Source organism: Syngnathus leptorhynchus, chromosome 9, assembly GCF_054491065.1.
Source record: "Syngnathus leptorhynchus isolate UIUO chromosome 9, UIUO_Slep, whole genome shotgun sequence".
Lineage (NCBI taxonomy): Eukaryota > Metazoa > Chordata > Actinopteri > Syngnathiformes > Syngnathidae > Syngnathus > Syngnathus leptorhynchus.
In genome coordinates, this window is record NC_141203.1 from 2,507,199 (window position 1) to 2,529,973 (window position 22,775).

The 22,775-nt window shown below is 41.3% G+C and overlaps 1 protein-coding gene across 1 annotated transcript in view; it reads left to right on the forward strand.

Annotated features, from left to right (window-relative positions):
* The window catches only part of gli2a (GLI family zinc finger 2a), a 91,859-nt gene that overhangs the window by 4,917 nt on the left and 64,167 nt on the right, over nucleotides 1-22,775 (forward strand). Inside the window, exon 2 of the mRNA XM_085919877.1 lies at nucleotides 19,689-19,821. Within this exon, the coding sequence (XP_085776003.1) occupies nucleotides 19,713-19,821 (109 nt within the window). The 5' untranslated portion in view covers nucleotides 19,689-19,712. The remainder of the gene's footprint in view (nucleotides 1-19,688; nucleotides 19,822-22,775) is intronic.

Consider the following 22,775-nt stretch of genomic DNA (forward strand, 5'->3'; position numbering starts at 1 on the left):
TTAAAAAATCAATATCTATCGGCCAATATGAAATACTTATATTGTGATGTACTTTTCCGTCATATCGCCGAGCCCTTGTCGATGTCTGATGTGGGAATATTCTGGAATGAAATCTGTTCATGTGTGATGTGTACATATTAGTCACACACAAACACATTATTGCGTGCTGCCTCCAACATATTCCACGGGCTTAATCTGATGCAGTAGAAGAGACTGGGGCCTTTCCATAAGTGGTTGACAACAAAATGCAACCATATGGATGAGTTATGATTTATACTGAGGCCTTTCATTGAAACAGCCAGAATGCAGCCTTAGGAGCTCTACAGATGGGGTTTCTCTGTAGTGTATCTATATGTTGGGAGAGACTATATTCTAATTTTTACTGATGACGTGCCAGGCCACAGACGCCTCTTGGATGGATGCTTGAGACTAGAGATGAGAGAGCTATAGTTACACTTGGGTATACAATCAACATGTGGTTGTCTTTAGCAACCAAGTCTTCAGACTTTAGCTTCCATCCTAAAAACATGACTGTTGCTGGAATTATTGTCTTGTCTCCCTACTTTGAGGCAAATGAGATTTGCTTGGGTGAGGCTAGAAATTCATTGGGAGATGTTGAATGACTGTTACATGCAGATTTATCTTTGTTGTTTCACATGTAAGAATTTCTGGCACAATTTAGAAGTGACAACAACTGATCTCAAAGAACATTCCAAGGAAAACATGGACAATGGTAGACCTAAATGCTGTCTTTTGCTCAGAGGTGAATGGTGTCTTTATTTTATTTGTGTGTATTTATTGTTTTCAAACAGCTCTATTAAAAGAACAAAAATCAAACTTGCAAAAAGGCTAAATTAAATTATTCTTATTTTAAATCACAGATGTCAAACGCAAGGCCCGGGGGCCAGATACGGCCCGCCACATCATTTTTTGTGGCCCGCAAAGACAAATTGTGCATCAAATTCATGTGTCATTACTAGAATTGCAAATTGTCTTCACTTTTAATAATATCTTTTTTTTTTTTATATTTGACCAGGTTTTACTCGTCTGATTTGAAAATGAGTTATTTGTCAGTTTGTTTTACAGCTTTTACTGTATATAATGAGGTGCTCATAAATTTATTTGGGTTGACAGTCATAATGGCCATCCGAAAGAAGCTATGACTATAATGCGACCCGCAAAAAAAACCGAGTTTGACACCCCTGATCTAAAGAAACACGACGTTACAGACAGATGACAAAAAACACTAGATATTGTATACATCAGCTTAACTACGGAAATTAGTTAATATAGCCACAGTGTTTGAACACTTAAACAGCGACATAGAGACAGACAGCAGTTCAGTCTAACAGCATAGCCTGTCAGCATAGGCAGCCATGTGATTACGCAATCCTCAGAGGAGGCAAGTCAGGAAGTTGGCTCCTTGGAGCGAATTGTCTTTGGTTTTAAAATAACTATAAAAATTCTGCGATTTTGGTTCAAAATGATACAAAACTACTGAAATTAAAAGGAAAATGACTATAATAAGAACAATAGAATTCCCCCCCCCCCTTTTCATGATGGCACGTCACTGGTACACTGTGTTGATACCTTGTCACCTACAAATACTGAAACATCCTGAACTTACAGTCTACGCAAATCAAACATCACATTTTCACCGAATGTGAATATTTTGACATTTGCACGTCTATTCAGAGTGACTCTTTGAATGTGAACCAGTTTTCCATTCAATGACAATAAGGTTAACATGTACCGTAATTTTTGGACTATAAGTCGCGGTCTACATCCCGCCTTCCAATGTTGGAAGCGACAGGATCACGACCCTTAGTGAACTGTACCAGGCTGTCAGTGATCAGCAGACAGCGCACCCTGACGGTTTCACCATCTTCGCTGGGGATTTTAATCATGCTGACCTGAAGTCCGTCTTTCCAAAGCTTCACCAGCATGTTAATTTTCCAACACGTGGTGACAGCTTCCCCGAACCTGGTCTACACTGCACATAAAGGAGCTTTCAAGGCCACCCCCCTCCCCCACATTGGACTTTCTGACCACATCACTGTTATGCTTATGCCCGCGTACAGACAAAGAGTGAGAGCTTCCAGGCCGGTTTGCAAGCGGGTTTAGAGTGTGACCTGAGGGGGCCTCTGATGCTCTTCGAGACTGCTTTGGCACTACAGACTGGGACATGTTTAAGCAGGCAGCCACTTGCAACAATCAGATGGACATTGAGGAGTATACTGACTCTTTGACCTCTTACATCCCGAAGTGCATTGATGATGTGACCCTCACAAAATACATCGTCACTCGGGCTAACTGGAAGCCATGGCTGACAGGGGCTGTCCTCGGGCTGCTGAGGGCCAGAGACAAAGCCTACAGGGCTGGGGATGAAGCGGGCGTGAGATCAGCTAGGGCGAACCTGTCCAGGGGCATCAAGGAAGCGAAAAAGGCATTATCTTCCAAGATTACCGCCCACTTCAAAGACAGCAGGGATGCTCGGAGCCTGTGGCAAGGCATTCAGACCATCACGGACTACAAGCCCGCGCCGCAGAGCTGTGAGGGCGACGTCCCTCTGCTCAACGAACTGAACCGCTTCTTTGCTCGCTTCGACGCTCAGAACAGCACTTGCCAGCTGAAGGCCCCTCCCCCTCCGAACGAGCAGCCCCTGTGCCTCTCTGCCGTTAGCCTGAGGAGGACGCTTGCCACTATCGACACTTGTAAGGCGGCGGGCCCGGACAACATCCCGGGTTGGGCGCTGAAGGACTGCGCTGAGGAGCTGATGGATGTCTTCACGGACATCTTTAACATTTCCCCGCAGCAGGCCATCGTTCCGTCATGTTTCAAGGCTGCCACCATCATACCTGTGCCAAAAAATCCTGCTCCTTCCTGCTTCAATGACTACCGCCCTGTGGCACTGACACCCATCGTCACGAAGTGCTTTGAGCGGGTTGTCATGGCGCACGTCAGATCTGTTCTTCCCCCCACCATAGACCCTTTCCAGTTTGTGTACCGAGCCAATCGGTCCTCTGAGGATGCCATCTGCTCTGCCCTCCACTCTGCCCTCACCCACCTGGAGAACAAAGACTCGTATGTGAGATTGCTGTTTGTGGACTTCAGTTCTGCATTCAACACCATTGTTCCACAGCGTCTCATCTGCAAACTCGACAAGCTGGGCCTCAGTACCTACCTTTGCAACTGGCTACTGGACTTCCTCTGTCAGAGGCCTCAGGTAGTTCGTGTTGGCGACAATGTCTCCGGCAGCATCACGCTGAGCACGGGGGCCCCTCAAGGCTGCGTGCTCAGTCCGTTGCTCTTCCCCCTGCTGACGCATGACTGCACTGCAACCTACAGCAGCAACCGCGTGCTGAAATATGCCAACGACACGACTGTGGTGGGTCTCATCACCGGGGGCGACGAGACTCAATACAGGTCGGAGATCGACCTTCTGGCCACGTGGTGCAGGGACAACAACCTCCTGCTGAACATCAGCAAGACCAAGGAGATTGTTGTTGACTTCCTTCCGCTGACCATCGACGGTGCTGTGGTGGAGAGAGTGAGCAGCACCAGATTCCTGGGGGTGCATATTAGTGAGGACCTCTCCTGGACTACCAACGCTGCGTCGCTGGCGAAGAAAGCTCAGCGCCGCCTGTACTTTCTGTGGAAACTCAGGCGAGCAAGTGCTCCTCCTGCAATCATGACCACATTCTACCGTGGCACCATTGAGAGCGTCCTCTCCAGTTGTATCGCTGTGTGGGGTGGTGGCTGCCCTGAATACAACATGAAGGCCCTGCAGCGCATAGTGAACACAGCTAGTAAGATCATTGGGGCTTCACTCCCCTCCCTGAAGGACATTTACACCTCCCGTCTCACCCGCAAGGCGACCGCGATTGTGTGTGATGAGTCACCCCGCTCACTCTTTGTTTGATCTTCTGCCCTCTGGGAAGAGGTACAGATGCCTGCGCTCCCGCACCACCAGACTCACCAACACCTTCATACGCCAAGGTGTCAGGATCCTGAATTCTCTCCCCCCTCCACCCTCGGCTGCATAACGTCCTGTTCTTTTGCGCTGTATTCTGGCTGTTTGCTGTATGCACACTTGCTCCATTTTGCTCCTCTTATTTGTTTGAGACAATTATTTATTGTTTATTTATTGGGTTATTTGCTTATTACTTATTCATCGCTCTTGTCTTTTCGTTTTTACTCTTTCTGCTATTTGCTTGTATGTGTTGTGTAATGTGTCTAGTCACCGTGGGACGGTGGGAAACGTAATTTTGATCTCTTTGTGTGTCTTAACGTGAAGAAATTGACAATAAAGCAGATTTTGGCCTTGACTTTTTTACTTTGAAGGGTACGTACTAAAGTGATATATGAGAGAGAAATTGTCTAGTGTCATTCAGTCTAAAAATATAGCTTTTTGACTTTTGGAAAAGATTTTAACACAAAGAAGATTTTGCTTTTTTTTTTAACAGCTGAGAAAGTTTGGGATGGAGTTTGAACAACACTCAATCAGGATGAATGACTCAGGCCAAATGTTTCAGCAAGCTTGAGTCAGCAGTGTGCAATGTAGCACCAGTGACAGATGTAACTGTTAACAAACAACCAAAGGGTTATTTAAGTGTTAAGTCAGCTGTTACATTCTTTAGAGCATGTTCACTTCGTTAAACCTTATACAAATTTGTGGATACAGTTTTGCTAAGGGCATTTTCTGCTCCAGCTTGAACTCGTTTTACTTTGATTTGGTCTTAGCACTTTCTTCGAAGAGTACACTTCTGTTTATGTACTGCAATTTTTTTCCATGAACCACCAACACCAGTTGCCAATAAGTTATTGCCAATTTCAGTGTAAAATCATTGTCAAGAGACTGACATGTTGGGGCTCTCCTGTCAGACATGTCTTGACCTGAAAGTACCGTATTTTTTGGACTATAAGTCGTGTTTTTTTTCATAGTTTGGGTGGGGTGGGGGGCGACTTATACTGAGGAGCGACTTATATGTGAATTCTTTTCACAAATTTAAAAAAAAAAAAAAAAGGGAAACTGCGATAAATGAACCGGGATGAATCAAGGGATTACTGTGATTTGTATTTCAAGTGACGTCAGCGGCGCGGCAGTTGTTGATATAAAGGACAAAGATTCGATCACGGGATGACGAAGATGACGAAGGGCCCCACGTACTACTGGCATCATTAGCGGCTTTGTTTGTAAGTGACACGGAGGACAAAGAGTTTGAAGGATTTAATGATTTGGACACAGAAGGTTTGAAAAACTATTATGGATTTTACGCACGCCCGGTCCTACTCTACGAAGCTCTCTTTCACCTCCGTGGATGGAAGTCTGGGGCCGGCGCTCGGCCAGGTGGCTGTCCGGGGACGGTGGATGGGGCACGGACATGGCTTTTACGCATGCCCGGTCCTATTCTATAGAGCTCTCTTCCACCTCTGTGGCTTGAAGTGCCACCTTCGGGGATGGAAGTCCACGCCGCCACACGCCTGGAAGTCGACGCCGGTGCTTGGGGCCGTGTGGCGGTGAACTATTCATGTTATAATCATTTGATGTATTTTATTTCGTGTAGCAACTCGTATATGTTTTTATCGTTACAGTTCAGTAGTTGTTGGCACGTTTAACATGTTTTGTTAAATAAAGACCAAACACACATCTTTCCTTGTACAATAGAGTTATATACTAGGAATTTGATCGATGGATTTAATGATTTGGAGTGACACAGATGGTTTGATATTATTGCTTATAGAATACTTATTTGATATATACCGTAATTTTCGGACTATAAGTCGCGTTTTTCTTCATAGTTTGGGTGGGGGGGCGACTTATACTCAGGAGCGACTTATATGTGTTTTTTTTTTCAAAAACATTTACTTGATCATTAACACATTACTTACTAGTACAGTTGATCACCTCACAGATTATTTTTAATACATTGAAAAAACAAATAAAGCAATTCACACTTTAAAGCACAATATTCAAGTTCATGAAACAAATAAACAAAACAAAAAAAACAAAAACTGACAAAGAAATATAGTTATTTTCAAACTAAAATTTTAAAATTTCACCATTGGCCGTGACGCAACAACTGGGAGGGGAAAGCGCAGTTTTTGGAGTTTTTAAAAAGCACAGGTCTGGTGCAGAGAATTTAGTGTGGTGATGTAAAAAAAATAAATAAAAAAAAACAGTCGGGGCAGCAATGCAATTTAGGATGCAAGCTCTGCTTGTGGTGGACAGCATGCGAGCACACATCACGCCAGACATGCAAATCACGAGTCCGACGGCGCGCGTACACGGCATTGTTTACATGATCGATGATCGATGTATTTTATGATTTGGAGTGACAGATGGTTTGGTAATATTGTTGCTATATGATAGTTATTTAAAATATACTTTGTATATCGTTATATGGGTCTGTGGAATAATTAGACATGCCAATCACGAGTCCGACGGCTCGCGTACGCGGAATTGTTTACAGTCCAGGGGTGTCCAAACTTTTTGCAAGGAGGGCCAGATTTGATAAAGTGAAGGGGCCCGGGGGCCAGTAGTTTTTTCGGACATTTTTTTAACTACAATTTCATCCAAATAAACACTGTTATAAAACAAATTTCATTCTCCCAATTGTCTTTATTTTTTAAATGACAAAATAACCAAATATAAGCCACTCAGGCAGATGTGAACAACTCTAAAAACACAAATTCTGCCTTTCATTCATATCTGAAGAGTCCGATAACATTGAACAAACTGTATGAAATACCTTAAATTTACATGAGTTTAAAATTATTTTCGCCTCATGAACATTTTAAACAGGAGTTATAAGTAATACATAAAATACGATAACATTGAACAAACTGTATGAAATACCTTAAATTTACATGAGTTTAAAATTATTTTCGCCTCATGAACATTTCACACAGGGTTCACGCAGCCGGTTCGCGCGTACCCTGTTTACAACGGGGTTATTTCCGCATTTGACTTGCGCATGCTCCGCATAGCAGGACAGCTGGAGTCATGTTCTCGCTGTGAAATCACGCCGGGTCGCGCAAGATTACATTTCTGCGGCATAAATATAAAATTGCTTTGGTACGTGTGTATTAAAGCGCTGGTCAACAATGGCGGCGGGCCACATACTAAAGATTTTATCACAGAGGCTGCGGGCCTGATGAAATTTGACCACGGGCCGCAATTGGCCCGCGGGCCGGACTTTGGACATGCCTGGTTTACACAATCGATGATCAATGTATTTTATGATTTGGAGTGACACAGATGGTTTGATAAACGTGTTATTTATGTAATAATCATTTGAATAACTCTGAATGTTACGTTAGACCCGTTCTCAGCCTCTCGTTTGTGTATGTCACGTTAACATCCCGTATCGTTTAGCCTGTTGTTGCTGGTTCGTGTCTGTTTTTGGTGTTGGATTTTGACAAATACATTTGCCTCAAAAGTGCGACTTATACTCCGGAGCGACTTATATATATTTTTTTCACGTTATTGTGCATTTTATGGGTGGTGCGACTTATACTCCGGAGTGACTAATAGTCCGAAAATTACAGTAATTTATATATCGTTATATGACGGCTCGGTGTTGGACTGGCTAGCACGTCCGCCTCACAGTTAGGATGGTGTGGGTTCGATTCCACCTCCGGCCCTCCCTGTGTGTAGTTTGCATGTTCTCCCCGTGTCCGCGTGGGTTTTCTCCGGGCACTCCGGTTTCCTCCCACATCCCAAAAACATGCTTGATAGGCCGATTGAGCACTCCAAATTGCCCCTAGGTGTGAGTGCGAGTGCGGATGGTTGTTCGTCTCTGTGTGCCCTGCGATTGGCTGGCAACCAGTTCAGAGTGTCCCCCGCCTACTGCCCATTGACAGCTGGGATAGACTCCAGCACACCCGCAACCCCCGTGGGGACAAAGCGGTACGGAAAATGGATGGATGAATGGATACCGTTATATGGGCCTGTGGAATATTTTGAAGTGCAAGTGCCGTCAGTGGCGCGCACCCGGATGATCGATGGCTTTGATGATTTGGAGTGACACAGATGGTTTGATATTATTATTGCTTATGTAATAGTTATTCAATATATAATTTATACATCGTTATATAGGCCTGTGGAATATTTTGAAGTGCAACCGCCGTCAGCGGTGCGCACCCGGCCGGCATTGTTGACATAAAAGACGATCGAGATTGAATGAATTGGAGTGACAGAGATGGTTTTATAAACGTGTTATTTATGTAATAGTTATTTGAATAACGCTGAATGTTACCTCAGGCCCGTTCTCAGCTCTTCATTTGTGTTTATGTCACGTTAGCATACCTATCGTTTAGCCTGTTGTTGCTCATTCATGTCTGTTCTTGGTGTTGGATTTTGTCGAAAATCTCCCCCAAAATGCGACTTATACTCTGGAGCGATTTATATATGTTTTTTTTTCACGTTATAATGCATTTTATGGCTCGTGTGACCTATATTCCGGAGAGACTTTTAGTCCAAAAAATACGTAGTATAAGCGTGCCAGAACGCAGACACGTATGTACTTCTCACGCAATACCGTAATTTGACATCCAATTTGTATAATTTGAAGAAAAAAAAGGAATTAATGTACGTAGATGGTATCATGTGGAACAGCTCGAGAAATAGTATAAATTCATACCACAATTGTATTGACCACAATTACCATGGAGTAAAAAGATATTGCTTAAAGAAGCATTGCAACACAAATAATGGCTTTATAATTTATTTCAATGGAGTAAAAGTGCATTTCTAGGAATATGATTTGAAGCTGCACCTTGTGCTGCCAGTATTCACAAGCTCCTAACTCATAAATTGAAGAAGTCTATAGTCAAGATTTCGTCAATTCAAAAATTTTATGCCGACGTCAAGGTTTCAGACTGTAATTGAGAATAAGGGAAGCTCTTTTTACTTCTTAACAGTTGAATTCAGTTTTTTCCTGGACTTCACAGCTAATCTCTTATTTAAATAAAATAATATTTATAAAATAATACCGACCAGCTCAGTGGCCTAGTGGTAGAGTGTCCACCCTGAGACTGGAAGGTTGTGGGTTCAAACCCCGATCAGGTCATACCAAACACTATAAAAATGGGGCCCATTGCTTCCCTGCTTGGCACTCGGCATTAATGGTTGGAATTGGGGGGTAGTTTACCAAATGATTCCCGAGCGCGGCACCGCTTCTGCTCGCTGTTCCCCTCTCCCCCAGGGGATGGATCAAAATCGCACGGGGATGGGTTAAATGCAGAGGATAAATTTCACCACACCGGATGTGTGTGTGACGATGATCATTGGGACTTGGACTGTTTGACTTGGTAAACCACAAATGGTTTCATTCAGGCGGACAGTGCCATTGTGTTTACTGACGGCTGCTGCACTTTGGCATTTCCAAGTTGTGCTTTTTAGTTCCACTGGGAATAGTTATCAATCACTGAAACTTATGACTTGATTCAGAATCGTTTACATCTGCATCTCTGTGCATCCTTGTCCATTCTTTGTGCGATAGAATACTATTAGTTACACATCTGTTTTCAATTGGTTCAGGGAGACAAAGAGATCAACTACAGGATATTGCTTTGCAGGAACGGTTAGACTCAAGGGTGGGGTGAGAACTCATCCGTGGGGGACTTTACGCTGCTGTTTTAGATGCCTATTACATTACATCATTACCTGCTCATTGGACTTTACACTCATCTGATTGGCTATATCGGATGGGCCGATGTTTTGCAATGATATAAGTCTGAGAATCGATATTAGTTATGTAGGTCATCAAAAGCTCAAAACGTCGATTGCGCACGCCACTCCTGCAGACGTAATTGCAGTGTCGTCATTGTCATAGCTCATGTAGTGCTTTTTTTGTTAATTGTGTATTTTTGCTTCGAAACATCACTCAATGTTGGGTTGACCCAGTGCTTCTCAATTATTTTGTGTAAGCCCCCCCCCCGAAAGAAGAAAATATTTCGCACCTCCCCAACTCTCCTCAGTGACTATGAATAATATAATTTCTCTGTAAAATTGTAATAAGTACATCTCTGCATGACATTGTATCCTAATTAACATGTTTTCGCCCACTATTTGAGAAGGACAGGGCAGGCAGTCGTCAGAATCTACAGTTTTGAAGTTTGATAGCTTTTTTTCCTTGCATAGTATTTCAGAGTGTAACTCAGATGTCCACATTCATTCATTCATTTGATTAGGACAATTGCACACTGATCAATACGTCAGTAAATACATCAATATAAATATGCCGGCGTTACCATAGTTGCTCAATTTCATCCGTTGTCCTAAGGCAGGTTTGCTATCATAAAAACAAACAATAAAACATCATCAGAGAAACCAACAACAATAAAACAAACAATAAAACATGATTGAATGTGCATACATTATAACCATACATCACAAGCACAAAAATACATACAAAGGTACTTATAGTTGTGTAATTTATATATGTGAAACAAAATAAGATATACATGCAGCTGTCACCTAATGTGACCACCTCTCACTGCCATCAAAGATATTCATGCCCATGTCTTCCCATACAGGATAAGACAACCACACAACCCAAGTATTTTAATTAACTTCATACAGCCATGCAGGAGTTACAGGTTGTTCTCCATTAAAATAATTCTAACTATTTTATTTAGTTGTTTATTTTTTCTATTGCATGTTTTAAAAGCAGCCACGTTTTTACTAAAAAACACCTACTCACTTATACTTGCTGATCATTGATCGGCTCCAATCCTGATCGTGTAAAGCCTACTGCTCATTGCACTGCATTCTCTAGAATGTATGAACAAGTCATCAAGGAGAGATAGCTGTACAGAGGGACTGTTTGAATTCCTAATTTTAGCTAAAAAAAATAAAATAAAAAAGTGTCGTTAAATCACGTTGGTAGGCGGTACGAATACAATTTACAATGTGGTAAACCTTACAACAAAGTTTTAGATTGTGGCTTTCAAATTGGTTACCAGCATAGAACCGTCATGGCAAATATTAAACATGAAGTAAAGAAGGAAGTATTTGGTTAGAGAAGAGCGCTCACAGTGACAGAACAAATGTAAGGTGAATTAAAGGGCTTTCATAAAATGACTATGCAGCTTTAGGCAAGGCATTCATTCTGGTCAGAGTTAGTAATTTGAGGGTATATACATAAACAGCTCTATTTTGTCCAAAACATACAAGGAACACTGTGGATTCAGATATACAAGGGCTACAACTTTATCACGGTGCAATGTGGAGCTTGGCAATGGTAGAGTATTGGGTTGGATTGCAAGGCAGATCACAATCAACAAATTAAAAATAAAATTCTGAATTCTGAATAACCAACCATCTTGTAAGATACACTGTGGGTGATGCAGGATTTAATCATTTTTTGTATGTATGTATGTATGTATGTATGTATGTATGTATGTATGTATGTATGTATGTATGTATGTATGTATGTATGTATGTATGTATGTATGTGTGTTTGTGTGTGTGTGTGTGTGTGTGTCTATTTATTTATCAATCAATCAATCAATCAATCAATCAATCAATCAATCATTCGATCAATCAATCAATATTCTTGGTATAAGTGGAGCGAGACTAGAAAATTGAAAATGTTATTGCTCAGCACTACTGTTGCTTTTACTGTGTAAATGACACCTTGAATCTGGAATTTAGCCAGTGATTGCTGAAGAACCAGGAAATAATAAGGCTGTGTGGCAGTCTGGCAGATGTATGAGACCTAATTCAGAGAACCCTGTTACTGCTACGTTTGATCATCAGAAAAAACAATATTTTAAAAAAAATACATAGATTACATATATTGGTGACAATAATACGTACCAAATTTAATGCAAGTAAACAGTTACTGAAATTTTTGGTAACAGCTTTAAAAGTTAGATAGTGGGTCTGGTCAGATTTCCTGATGTACACAGTATTGAGTATCAGGGGCTCGGGTAGGAACCGGATCTTGAGAAATACTTGTTCAGGGCTCTACTCAATAGTATTGGCACCTGTCTGCCTGTAAATTACATGTGTCGGTTGAGGCATTCAAGGCATTCATTTTTCACATCTAAGTGCAACCCAGAAAATGTCTCAGTTCATAGGCTGTAAAGTTTGATGTGAAAGGACCATTTGAGAGTTGTCTAAAGCTATTATTCACTATCAGCAACCCTTCTGTGAGTAGCTTGGCTTGCAAAAGAACGAGTCTATCATCCATTTCGTGGGTTGTCACATACCAACAGTGGACCCTGAGTTCTTTCAGCCATGACCAAAACACTCCTTAACCAAGCTGAAGGTTGATCAAACCTAAACCATAGATTCAGTCAGTCTTATTCAAAGGTCAATTACAGTGGCTTATCATGACTAATCTATTTGAACAGGTGCTAGGGAGCTTGGAATGTTTGACCCTTCGAAAAAGTTTTGAATAATACAAAGTGCAGTCAATTCTATAATATAAAGTGCAGTCAATTCTTTGCATTATCATTAATCGGAAACAATTTGCTTTAAAACCTCAATTAAATCACCAAAATAAAAAATAAAAAACGTAAAGTCCGTTGTGCAACAGAGGACATAAATCACTTCTCATTCTTCAGTTTGAGTAGAAGCCAATATGATAAAGACACAAAAGTATGTAAAACAAAGTAAAATATAGCTTTGTTTTGGCTTTTGGATTTTGTTTTGATAACCTGCATACTTGTCACCTTAAGAAACCTGAGTGGGGAGGTCTGCAGGTGCTAGACCTTTGCTATTCATCTCCTGTGTTTGCCAATTGAGCAGAGTGTGTAGCAACAGTTAGTGAGTGCGTGTGTAAGATGAAATGTGTTTGTGTGTGCTGTCAGGAAAGAGTCTACCAGCATGTGGATCGCACTGACTGAAAGATAGGCAGGAAGAAAGTAAGAAGCCTGGATATCTTCAACATGAGAGCGCCTCTTTTGATCTGTGTTTTCATTCCTTTCAATGTTGGTGAAAGGTGAGTTGGTGAACGGTAGTAGAGGAGAGGAACTCTTGAAACTGAACGAGGCTCTAAGAAAATACAGCATGTTTTGACACAAGTCTCAGGCAAAGGTGGTAGGAAGTGAAAAGAAAGCAAACAAAAAGTGGAAAGAAAAAAATGGAGATAACAATCCTTTAAAAAATAATCACGTTAGAAGGAGTTTATGAATTGTAAATTACCTGATAGTGAGTCAATCTGGCTTTCTCATATCCACGCAAGTGAATTTTCTTCTTTTGGGGGGGGCTTGACACGGTATCGACCACTTAGGGAGAGCATTACCACTAAGAGCATTACCACTCTCGCTGTGTTCAAGTGGAATTGAAATGAATCTCAATGACGACCAAATTGATTCATTACTCATTATATATAAAACCGCAGCTGTAAAATGTAACCATTCCAATAGTCATAATTGATTAATTGATTGATAGAAATCTTATCAAATCTGTGTAATCAATCAAATAATTCAATCTTGAAGCAATTGCTTGTGACCAAGTGCCATTGCTCATTCAATATCTTTTGTGATTTAAAAGCATGACATCAGCAACAGGCAGATGAGGTACATTCACAAGGACCTCTGCAATGGCAGGTCCTCCGGGCAACACTATAATCATAAGCACTGAAACTAAGGTATCCAGACCTGACTGTTTGGTCCACTTTAAAAAGACCAGGGTTCGATTGTAACCCTGGTCCAGACCTTTTGTGCTGGTGTGAATACATGCAAACAAATCCTGGTGCAGATTAAAGAAATGGACCCAGACCCACTTTGCAAAGTGGTCTCGGTTCACTTTCTAACAAACTCTGGTGCAGTTCGCTTCAGGTGTGAATACAAACGGAGTAGATCCAAACCAACAATACAAATATGCAGAGCAGGAATGCAGTGCGTAGGACTCAAATGTTTTCCTCCAATTCCGGGTCTGTGCTCTGTGTGCCGCCTTGGTCATTGCTGTCCAATGGGAGCACAGATTGTCACAAGCGCGGGTGTGTTTACAAAATATACTTCGCTTGCAAAATGTACAGTCTGAATAGGAAAAAATCAAGTCCGCCTTTGGTCCGGACCAAACAAGCGGACTAAATGACTTTTCTGGTCTGAATACACCCTCAAACATTCCTCATAAAAATACATACAATTCATCATTGAACTAATTTTAATAGAGAATGTTCCCAATTTCTAAGTCAAATACCCATATATTAAACAACGGAATGTATATTAAACACAAAGAGGTTAAATTGCAAGTTTTAGACTTTCATCTTTGGATATTCAATCATATTGACATTTGCAGTTAAAATAAAACAATAACCTCAAATAATGTTTTGGCCTTACATTGTTTTTTCTTATTCTTAGGTTTATCATCAGAGTAATCAAACCCAATTGCATTTTTTAATTTTTTTCTTTAATGTTTCTCAAGTTTGTGGCTGTGGTGCAGGACCAGGAAAAATAACTAAATACTGTAAGGCAAAAAATGCCACCGGTGGCATTTGGGTTCTGTTTGTGCCGCTTTGTGCTAGCCAGCCAACAAGAAAAGAACTGTCCCCTTATTTTTTGGCCTCTGCCATCTGTTCAATTGTGTGTTTTTGGTTTTTTTACACCTGTACCAGGCCGTCAGAGCTGGGCTTACCTGTCATTGCTGGTGACATGGCACTAGCCTGTGTCACAGGGAATATGGGGGACTAATTATACTGACTTTAAATAACGAATTATACACATTAGTATTAGACTACTGTGACCTGCGACTAGCTGGAGATTAGTTCAGGCTGTCGTCAGCCTTGTGCCTGATGGCAGCTGGGATAGGCTCCAACACCCCCACAACCCTGAACAGGATAAGCGGTGTTGAATGGATAAAATGGATATTAGAGTACTTGCTGTAGACTCATAAACAACTCAGCTAATTGTAGGAAAAATATCATGTGTATTTATTTCCTCATTTTGCTCTTAAGTTGGTAAAATATTCAGAGCCCAACAAGATGAAGATATATTCTGTAGATACCAGCCGTTATGGGAACGTCATTTGTTATTTGGCCTTTTTGAGAGGCTGCTTGAAAATAATCATGAAGAGGCTTCCATCCCAAAATTAAATTGTATCATAAAGTAGATAAAAATAAGTGAGAGGGGCTCAACTGCTTTCTTCGAAATCAAATAACTCACTGGCTAGTTCTGGGACTTTTTGGCAGCAGGAAAAAAACTTTAATCGACTTACATTGGCTCCGTAACAGGTGACTGGCACCTCTGAAGGATCACAGACATGACTACTCACGCACACACACGTACGCATGAACACGCACGCACACACACACACACACACACAAACACAGACACACGTCATAAAATCTCTACTAAATTCTGAAGCTACAGTGCAGCTACTTTTACTATTTGCGAACCGAGAACCAGTATTGTAGTTTTTTTCTTTAACATTCATACACCCTTAAAGAGGTCAAATGAAGTTTTAGGCTAGCATGTTGACAAAACCAGTCAATGGTTACATTTGAGCAGACCCTCATATTGGAAACTAATTGCTTCATTGCTCAACTTTCATGGTAATTATACCATATATAACATAAAGTACATCATAAATACCGTATTTTACCCATCAGATTTATATTTCTATATATTTTCTGGACATTCAAAGACACTTTTAAATGGATACATTATTCATCACTCACACATTCACACTCTGGTGGTGGTAAACTTAGTAAATAGCCACGGCTGCACTGCGGGTGACAGTGTGTGCCTCCACCATCAACATTCATACCAGTGTGAGTGGCACTGGAAGCAAGATGTGTGAAGGGTCTTGCCTAAGAATACATATGACACATGACTCAGAGCGGGTTGTATTGGGGAGGTTCTAGTGTGGGTCACCAAAGATTATGACCATAATCATCACTGTTCACATATATACCGTTGCTACATTTAGCAAATGAAATCAAATACGAAAAGAATATGGTTGAAAATGGATTTAACAGAATGGTATATGCACTGTGTCCATATAAAGGAGGTACAATAAGTTTCTGCTTTGTCGAGGAGTGGCTGGAGTGAGTTCACGCAGTGAGCAATAAAATAACAAAGCGCAACTGCTATATTTCTCTGCTGTTTTTCACTGTAACATTCCCAAACTACCGTAATTTTCGGACTATAAGTCGCACCAGCCATAAAATGCACAATAAAGTGAAAAAATACATATATAAGTCGCACTGGAGTATAAGTCGCACTTTTGGGGCAAATTTATTTGTCAAAATCCAACACCAAAAACAGACATGAACCAGCAACAACAGGCTAAAGAATATGGTATGCTAACGTGACATATACACAAACGAGGAGCTGAGAACTGGCCTGACATAACATTCAGAGTTATTCAAGTAAGTATTACATAAATAACACGTTTATCAAACCATCTGTGTCACTCCAATTCATTAAATCCATCGATCGTGCTTTATGTAAACAATGCTGCGTATGTCCCACATATGCTGACGTCGGACTCGTTGTAAGTTGCATTTCTAATTATTCCACAGACCCATAGAACGATATATAAAGTATATTTCAAATAACTATCATATTAAAACAATATTAGTAAATCATCTGTGTAACTCCAAATCATTAAATCCATGATCCGATCAAATTCCTCGTTCTTGATGTCAACAACGGCGCGCTGCAGAGATCTAGTATATAACTATATTGTAGCGTTAACAAAGTACCAGGAAAGACGTGGGTTTGGTAAATGGCTATTTATTTAACAAAACAAGAGTTCAACGAGCCAACAACTACTGAACTTCCAGCCACGGAGGTGGAAGAGAGCTCCATAGAATAGGAGCGGGCGTGCGTAAAAGCCATGTCCGAGCCCCATCCACCGTCCCCGGACAGCCACCCGGCCGAGCGCCGGCCCCAAACTTCCAGCCACGGAGGTGGAAGAGAGCTCCATAGAATAGGAGCGGGCGTGCGCAAAAGCCATGTCCGAGCTCCATCCACCGTCCCCGGACAGCCACCCGGCCGAGCGCTGGCCCCCGACTTCCATCCACAGAGGTGAAAGATAGCTCCCGTCGAGAAGGACCGGGCGTGCGTAAAAGCCATAATAGTTTTTCAAACCTTCTGTGTCACTCCAAATCATTAAATCCTTCAAACTCTTCGTCCTCCGTGTGACTTACAAACAACGCTGCTAATGATGCCGGTAGTACGTGGATCCCTTCGTCATCTTCGTCATCCCGTGATCAAATCCTTTCGCCTTTATGTAAACAACCGCCGCGCAGCACGGGTGACGTCACTTGCAGTTCAAATGACAGTAATCCCTTGCTACATCGCGGTTCGTTTTTCGCGGTTTCACTACATCGCGGATTTTTGAATTTTGTAAAAAAAATCACATATAAGTCGCTCCTGAGTATAAGTCGCCCCCCCACCCAAACTATGACAAAAAACGCGACTTATAGTCCAAAAACTACGGTATTTAGTATATCTTGGTTGTTTGATATCTTGTGGTTGTGTACGGACATGCATTTTAGTTGTTTTGAAACTTCATGTTATAGAATCTCCAAATATTTTCCAGATTACTGTATCCATTGTTAATAGAGGCTGACCCAACAGTATTAAATTAAGCCTACATTTGGACTATATTAACCATCCGTGGACGAACCGGATGAAATACAATAAGCAAACATGACAGGTCTGTATTGTCATAGATGCCCACCATTTTAATTTGTCAAAGTGTTTGCCTATACAGTCAAGATATCAAAGTCAAAGTCAAAGTCCGCTTTATTGTCAATTTCTCCACATGCCAGGGCACACAAAGAGATCAAAATTACGTTTCCCACCGTCCCACGGTGACCAGACACAGTACACAACACTCACATCAAATAGCACGGAGTAAAAACGAACAGTCAAGAGCAACGAATAAGTAATAAGCAAATAACCCAAATAGACAAATAAGAGCAGCAAAATGGAGCAAGCGTGCTAATAGCAGACAGCCAGATCATAACGCAAAAGAACAGGACGTCATGTAGCAGAGGGTGGATGGGGGAGGGAATTCAGGATCCGGACAGCTTGGAGCACGAAGCTGTCTCTGAGTCTGGTGGTACGGGAGCGCAGGCATCTGTTTCTCTTCCTAGAGGGCAGAAGTAAGATATGGATGAGAAACCCTAATAGCCGTAGTAAACAGTGGTGAATTTCACTAAACTTGAAGGTATGAAGTAGGGTGTATCAAAACTTGGAGATGGTCTATAGTGGGTCAGGAATGTGGATCAGTGAATTGGTTGTTGAGAGAAATTAATACTGCCAAACAGTTATTGAGCAACAATACCCTGTATTGCTGACGCCGATTCTGGAGCTTGGCCCAGCATAAGAATTTGACTCCACATTGCCAGGGCCACAAACATGCTTCAGTTTGGTTGTTGTCCATGTTTCATCAATAGAAAGCCTTGAAAGAACGTGAATAGTGTGAGTGACCACATCAGAACGTGACAGACTGGCATCCGTGAAAAACTGTGGGTCGACTTGGAGTGCGCCTTTATACTTCCGGAACTCAGCAGCCCTTGGTGCTGTGGTAGTTCATGTGAAAACAGCACGACTTAAGTAAAAAAAAAAATAAATACGCCACATTCTTTACTGCACAGAGGTACTGGCTGCCGTGGCTGCACCAAAGACCAGTTATACTCTATTTTATATTTTTGTGCCGCTTCACTCGCTTGTCTGTACTTCTAAACTTCCTGTTGTTTACGTTCTAGTAACCCATAAGAGAAGGGATTGATATTATATGATTGGTTATTTGTATTTTATATATTTGCTGTGGCACAAACCAAACGAAACAAACAGATTTGATTCATAAAAAAAGAAATACATATTGACTTTATATTTATTCATTTCTTTATTTTGTTCAATTCCATAGCACATCTAGTCAGCCTCATTGAAATGTTCTCGCTTTAACGACAATGTGTCAAAGTGTGCGGACATTTTTGCACAAGAGTCTGAAAATGAACGATGACCACCAGTTTTCATGAGTGTATGGATTGCTTTACTGACAGGACTGGACCGAGTCATGTTTGTCCTCAGCAGAGAATGATCCTACCAAGTCAAACAAGTGGCACGTTGCCACGTCAGCAGTCCATTCATACACACATGAGGAGGTATTGACACAGTGTGTGGCTAAAACCTCAGCACTAAGGGCCACTCGCATTTACAATTGGAACAGAGCAAGCACTGTGAACTCATTACATCAAACTGAGAAACCCATGTGTGTTTAGGGGTTGACCTGACATTATTTACACTGACAGAATAAATATGTCGACAGCCATAATGAAATAACCATGTAAACATTGAATTATATTTGCTCTTGCTTTCTCAATTATGTAAGAAAAACTGAAAAAACTTTATTTATGCAGATATCACATATACAGGTAATGTGTAAAAGTGAATTTTGAATAAGATACTAATAGGATGCGCTCCCCAAGTTACAATATTACTGCCACATTTATGTTACAACTTTCAGCATGTCCCGTTGCCATTGGGGTGTTACTAGCCTGATTAGTTTGGCATAGTTTTGACATTGAATGCAACCCACACTGTTTTTTTTGTCCTGGGCTTGGGACGAGGCTGGGAATCAAACCCGTGTCATCTGCATGAAAGGAAACAGCATGTACCATTACACTATCAGTGTTTACATCTGTAAATATAAAATGTATTCTTTCTTCCACATTCAAGACCGAACCAGAATTGTGTTTCCCTCTGTCCAGATTGTTGAACATTAAAAGTGCAGCATGGAGACATCGGCTCCAGCTGCCACTGAGAAGAAGGAGTGCAAAGGTCCTGGTTTGGATGGAAGCAGCTTCTCAGAAATTCCAAAGAAGCCCTCCCCCACCTCCAGAGGTACAACAGTTTTCCAAAATTCCATTTTTGTTAAGCCTTTAGTTTATAAACTGAAAACTGCATTTGTTTTGGTCTGATAATAGTTGCAAAATCAGACTGTTGTACTGCATATCCTTCACACACGCATATTTTAGATCTAGTTTCTATTTGCTGTAGGGTCATTTTCCACTGTGCATTGTGCACAATGTAAAACACGATGACTCGCAGTAGCAATTGGGTGATACATGAAAAAAGATGGGGGCTGCAACATTTGGGGATGTCAGAGAGGAGATGATGAAAAAATGCTATAATGAGGTCCAAAGACCTTGTTCTCACCTCCCGAGTCTACATTTCATGAATTACTAAAAAAGGCTGGCATAGCACTGGACGACATGGTGTATCAGAGGCGTCGGATAAAGTCAGAGAAAAAGGAAGGGCCTTTGAAATGCAAACAAGATGACATATGATATTGTGGTGTTAGCGATTTTTTGTTCTTAATGATGAACTTGGTGGCCTGCCACAAGATGAGCCATGAGCATTAATTGTTTAGGGATGTGGGGTTGAAACTAGGACGTTTCTGTGCACCCACCCTGGCACCTCCACAAAGGGTCTACAAGTATTTTCAAGTCAGCAAAGAAAATATCTAACTAGCTTGAGATCAATTATTTATAGATATGACCATTGCACATCATTTAGCTCTATAGGGGTTGACATCGCACCACAGACAAATAGTAATGCCAACTAATCAACAATTATTTGGGGATGTGATGTAACACAGTGGGTGCATGTTGGGTCAAAGTCACAAAATAAACATAAAAAGAGGAGAGCTCTTGTTTTCATTAGCAGATATATGACGAAAAGCGGGCTTAACGAGGTCACGGGACCTTGTTCATGCCTCTGAGGTACCCATGTTATAAATTACTAAATGCTGGTGGTGGACTCAACTTGTAGACTTTGAAAACCCACAGAGACATCATCTGAGGGCTACTGCAGGAGCAAATCATTCATACCATCATCGAGCTGACTTAAACCCTCGGGGGGAAATGAAAAAATGGAACATTTGATTGTCCTTGCTCTGCTTTTGTTGTCTCTTAGTTTATTCCTTATATGATCCAGTTTTTAAGCATGCATAAGCAAAGAAAAATAGGGCAAATGTGTATACATCAAGAATCCTTTTTAAGATGACAAACATTGTCCTTAAAGAGGCTCTATTTATCTAGGTTAGTTGTGTTTGGGAATATCGAGTCCAAACAACAGAGACTACATTAAAGTCTACAAGAAATGAAAGAATAAATAACTGAAACATAAAAATTTTATATACACACTCAAATCCATTCAGTTTTTTTCCCCATTTCCAATCCTTTAGCTTTATGCTTTATATATATATATATATATATATATATATATATAGTGTGCGTGTGTGTGCGTGTGTGTGTGTGTGTGTGTGTGTGTGTGTGTGTGTGTGTGTGTGTGTGTGTGTGTGTGGCTTCAAAGGAACAATGTGTTTTGGGACGAATATATATACTGGTACTATGGTACAGAAAAGAAAGAGTTTTGAGTTGCAAGTACAAAAAGTGCAGGTTAGCCACAGTTTGTAAGATAAGAATCAAACTGCTTACTTAAAGCCTTGCTAATGGTTCTAAATGGGCCCCCACATTTGGTGAGACAGCCTGCATCTTTTCCATAGCTCCAGGGCTTGCTTCCACAGGCTTGTCACTTGCAACCTGACTCCAAAGCCCCAGGATTTACAAGCCTGCATTAACCTGAGCCTTAACTATGTCAGTGTAACCTGTGTTCAGATAAGGTGCCTGCTTCCAGGACAGTAAAAGATCAAACCATTTCTAAAGGGAAAACTGAAAAACATGCCTCTACTTCCATACTTAACAAATCCTGAATCGTGTGTGCTACCGTGAGCACTGTTACCTTTGAGGTCTGTTTCAATTGTAGACTTGTATGACTTGTTTTATAGTCTTAGTCCGTACCAGGCCATTGGAGCAGATTGATTCACTGGTTACCGCCTAAGCGGTGTATATATGCATACATAGTAGAGGGTTGGCCAGTTTACAGACATGACTTTCATGACAATTACTAATGTCATTTAGCATAAAAGCATGTTGTAGTTTCTGTGTTGTTACTCATAGCTGTTCGTATCTGTGGTGGTGTACCACAGCGCACCTTTCAGCCTTTCATCTTGAGTCTACTCACAGCAATGTGGGCCCTGATTGTATATGCTGCTCCTTCTGAATATAAGGCAGATGGATGAAGAAGAGAAGTATAATGACTGCTGCTCGGAGTAGAGTGTGCCTTTGAGATAAAGAGTAGCATGTTAATCATGGCTATCACTGCTGCATTTCAGATGCTGCTCATGCACCTAGTCGTGTTTCTCTGGAGGGTGCTCTGGAGCAGGTCACGGCCCCCTTGGCAGAGAAAAATGTCCCAGAGAAAGAAAAAAAAAAACCAACGCCCTCCTCCCCACTACTTGCTCTATCCAAAACCCTACTCCAAAAGGACAGCCACTAATCTTCCTGAGAAAAGAGTTCTGCCTTTCTTTCTATACTCCTAAATGGGGCTCTTATGCTCCTCTAGTTTTCACAGACTGTGAGAGGTAGAGGAATGGGGTGAGGGCTCAGAGGTCAGCGTTATGCAGAGATGACCGCATGCTAGCCAGATACCTTTGCCCTCTTTGGTTTTAACTTCTTGGCCCTCATTCTTAGTTGAAAGAATTAGCAAATTCCTCTTTTTATACAGGAACATTCACTCGAAGAACAGGAAGAAAAATGGCTGCGGGGCACAGGATTCATGAGGGAATTATTTTTTTGGGCTCCGACAAAATAAAACATTAATTTTAAACAAAGGCATGACGAAGTGCTGTACAACTGGATTGGGTTCTAAAGACACCTAACATGTTGTGCAGTTCGTTTTTAGCACATATGTATTGACTATTCTAAGCAAAAAACACGCGTAATCTCTAATTA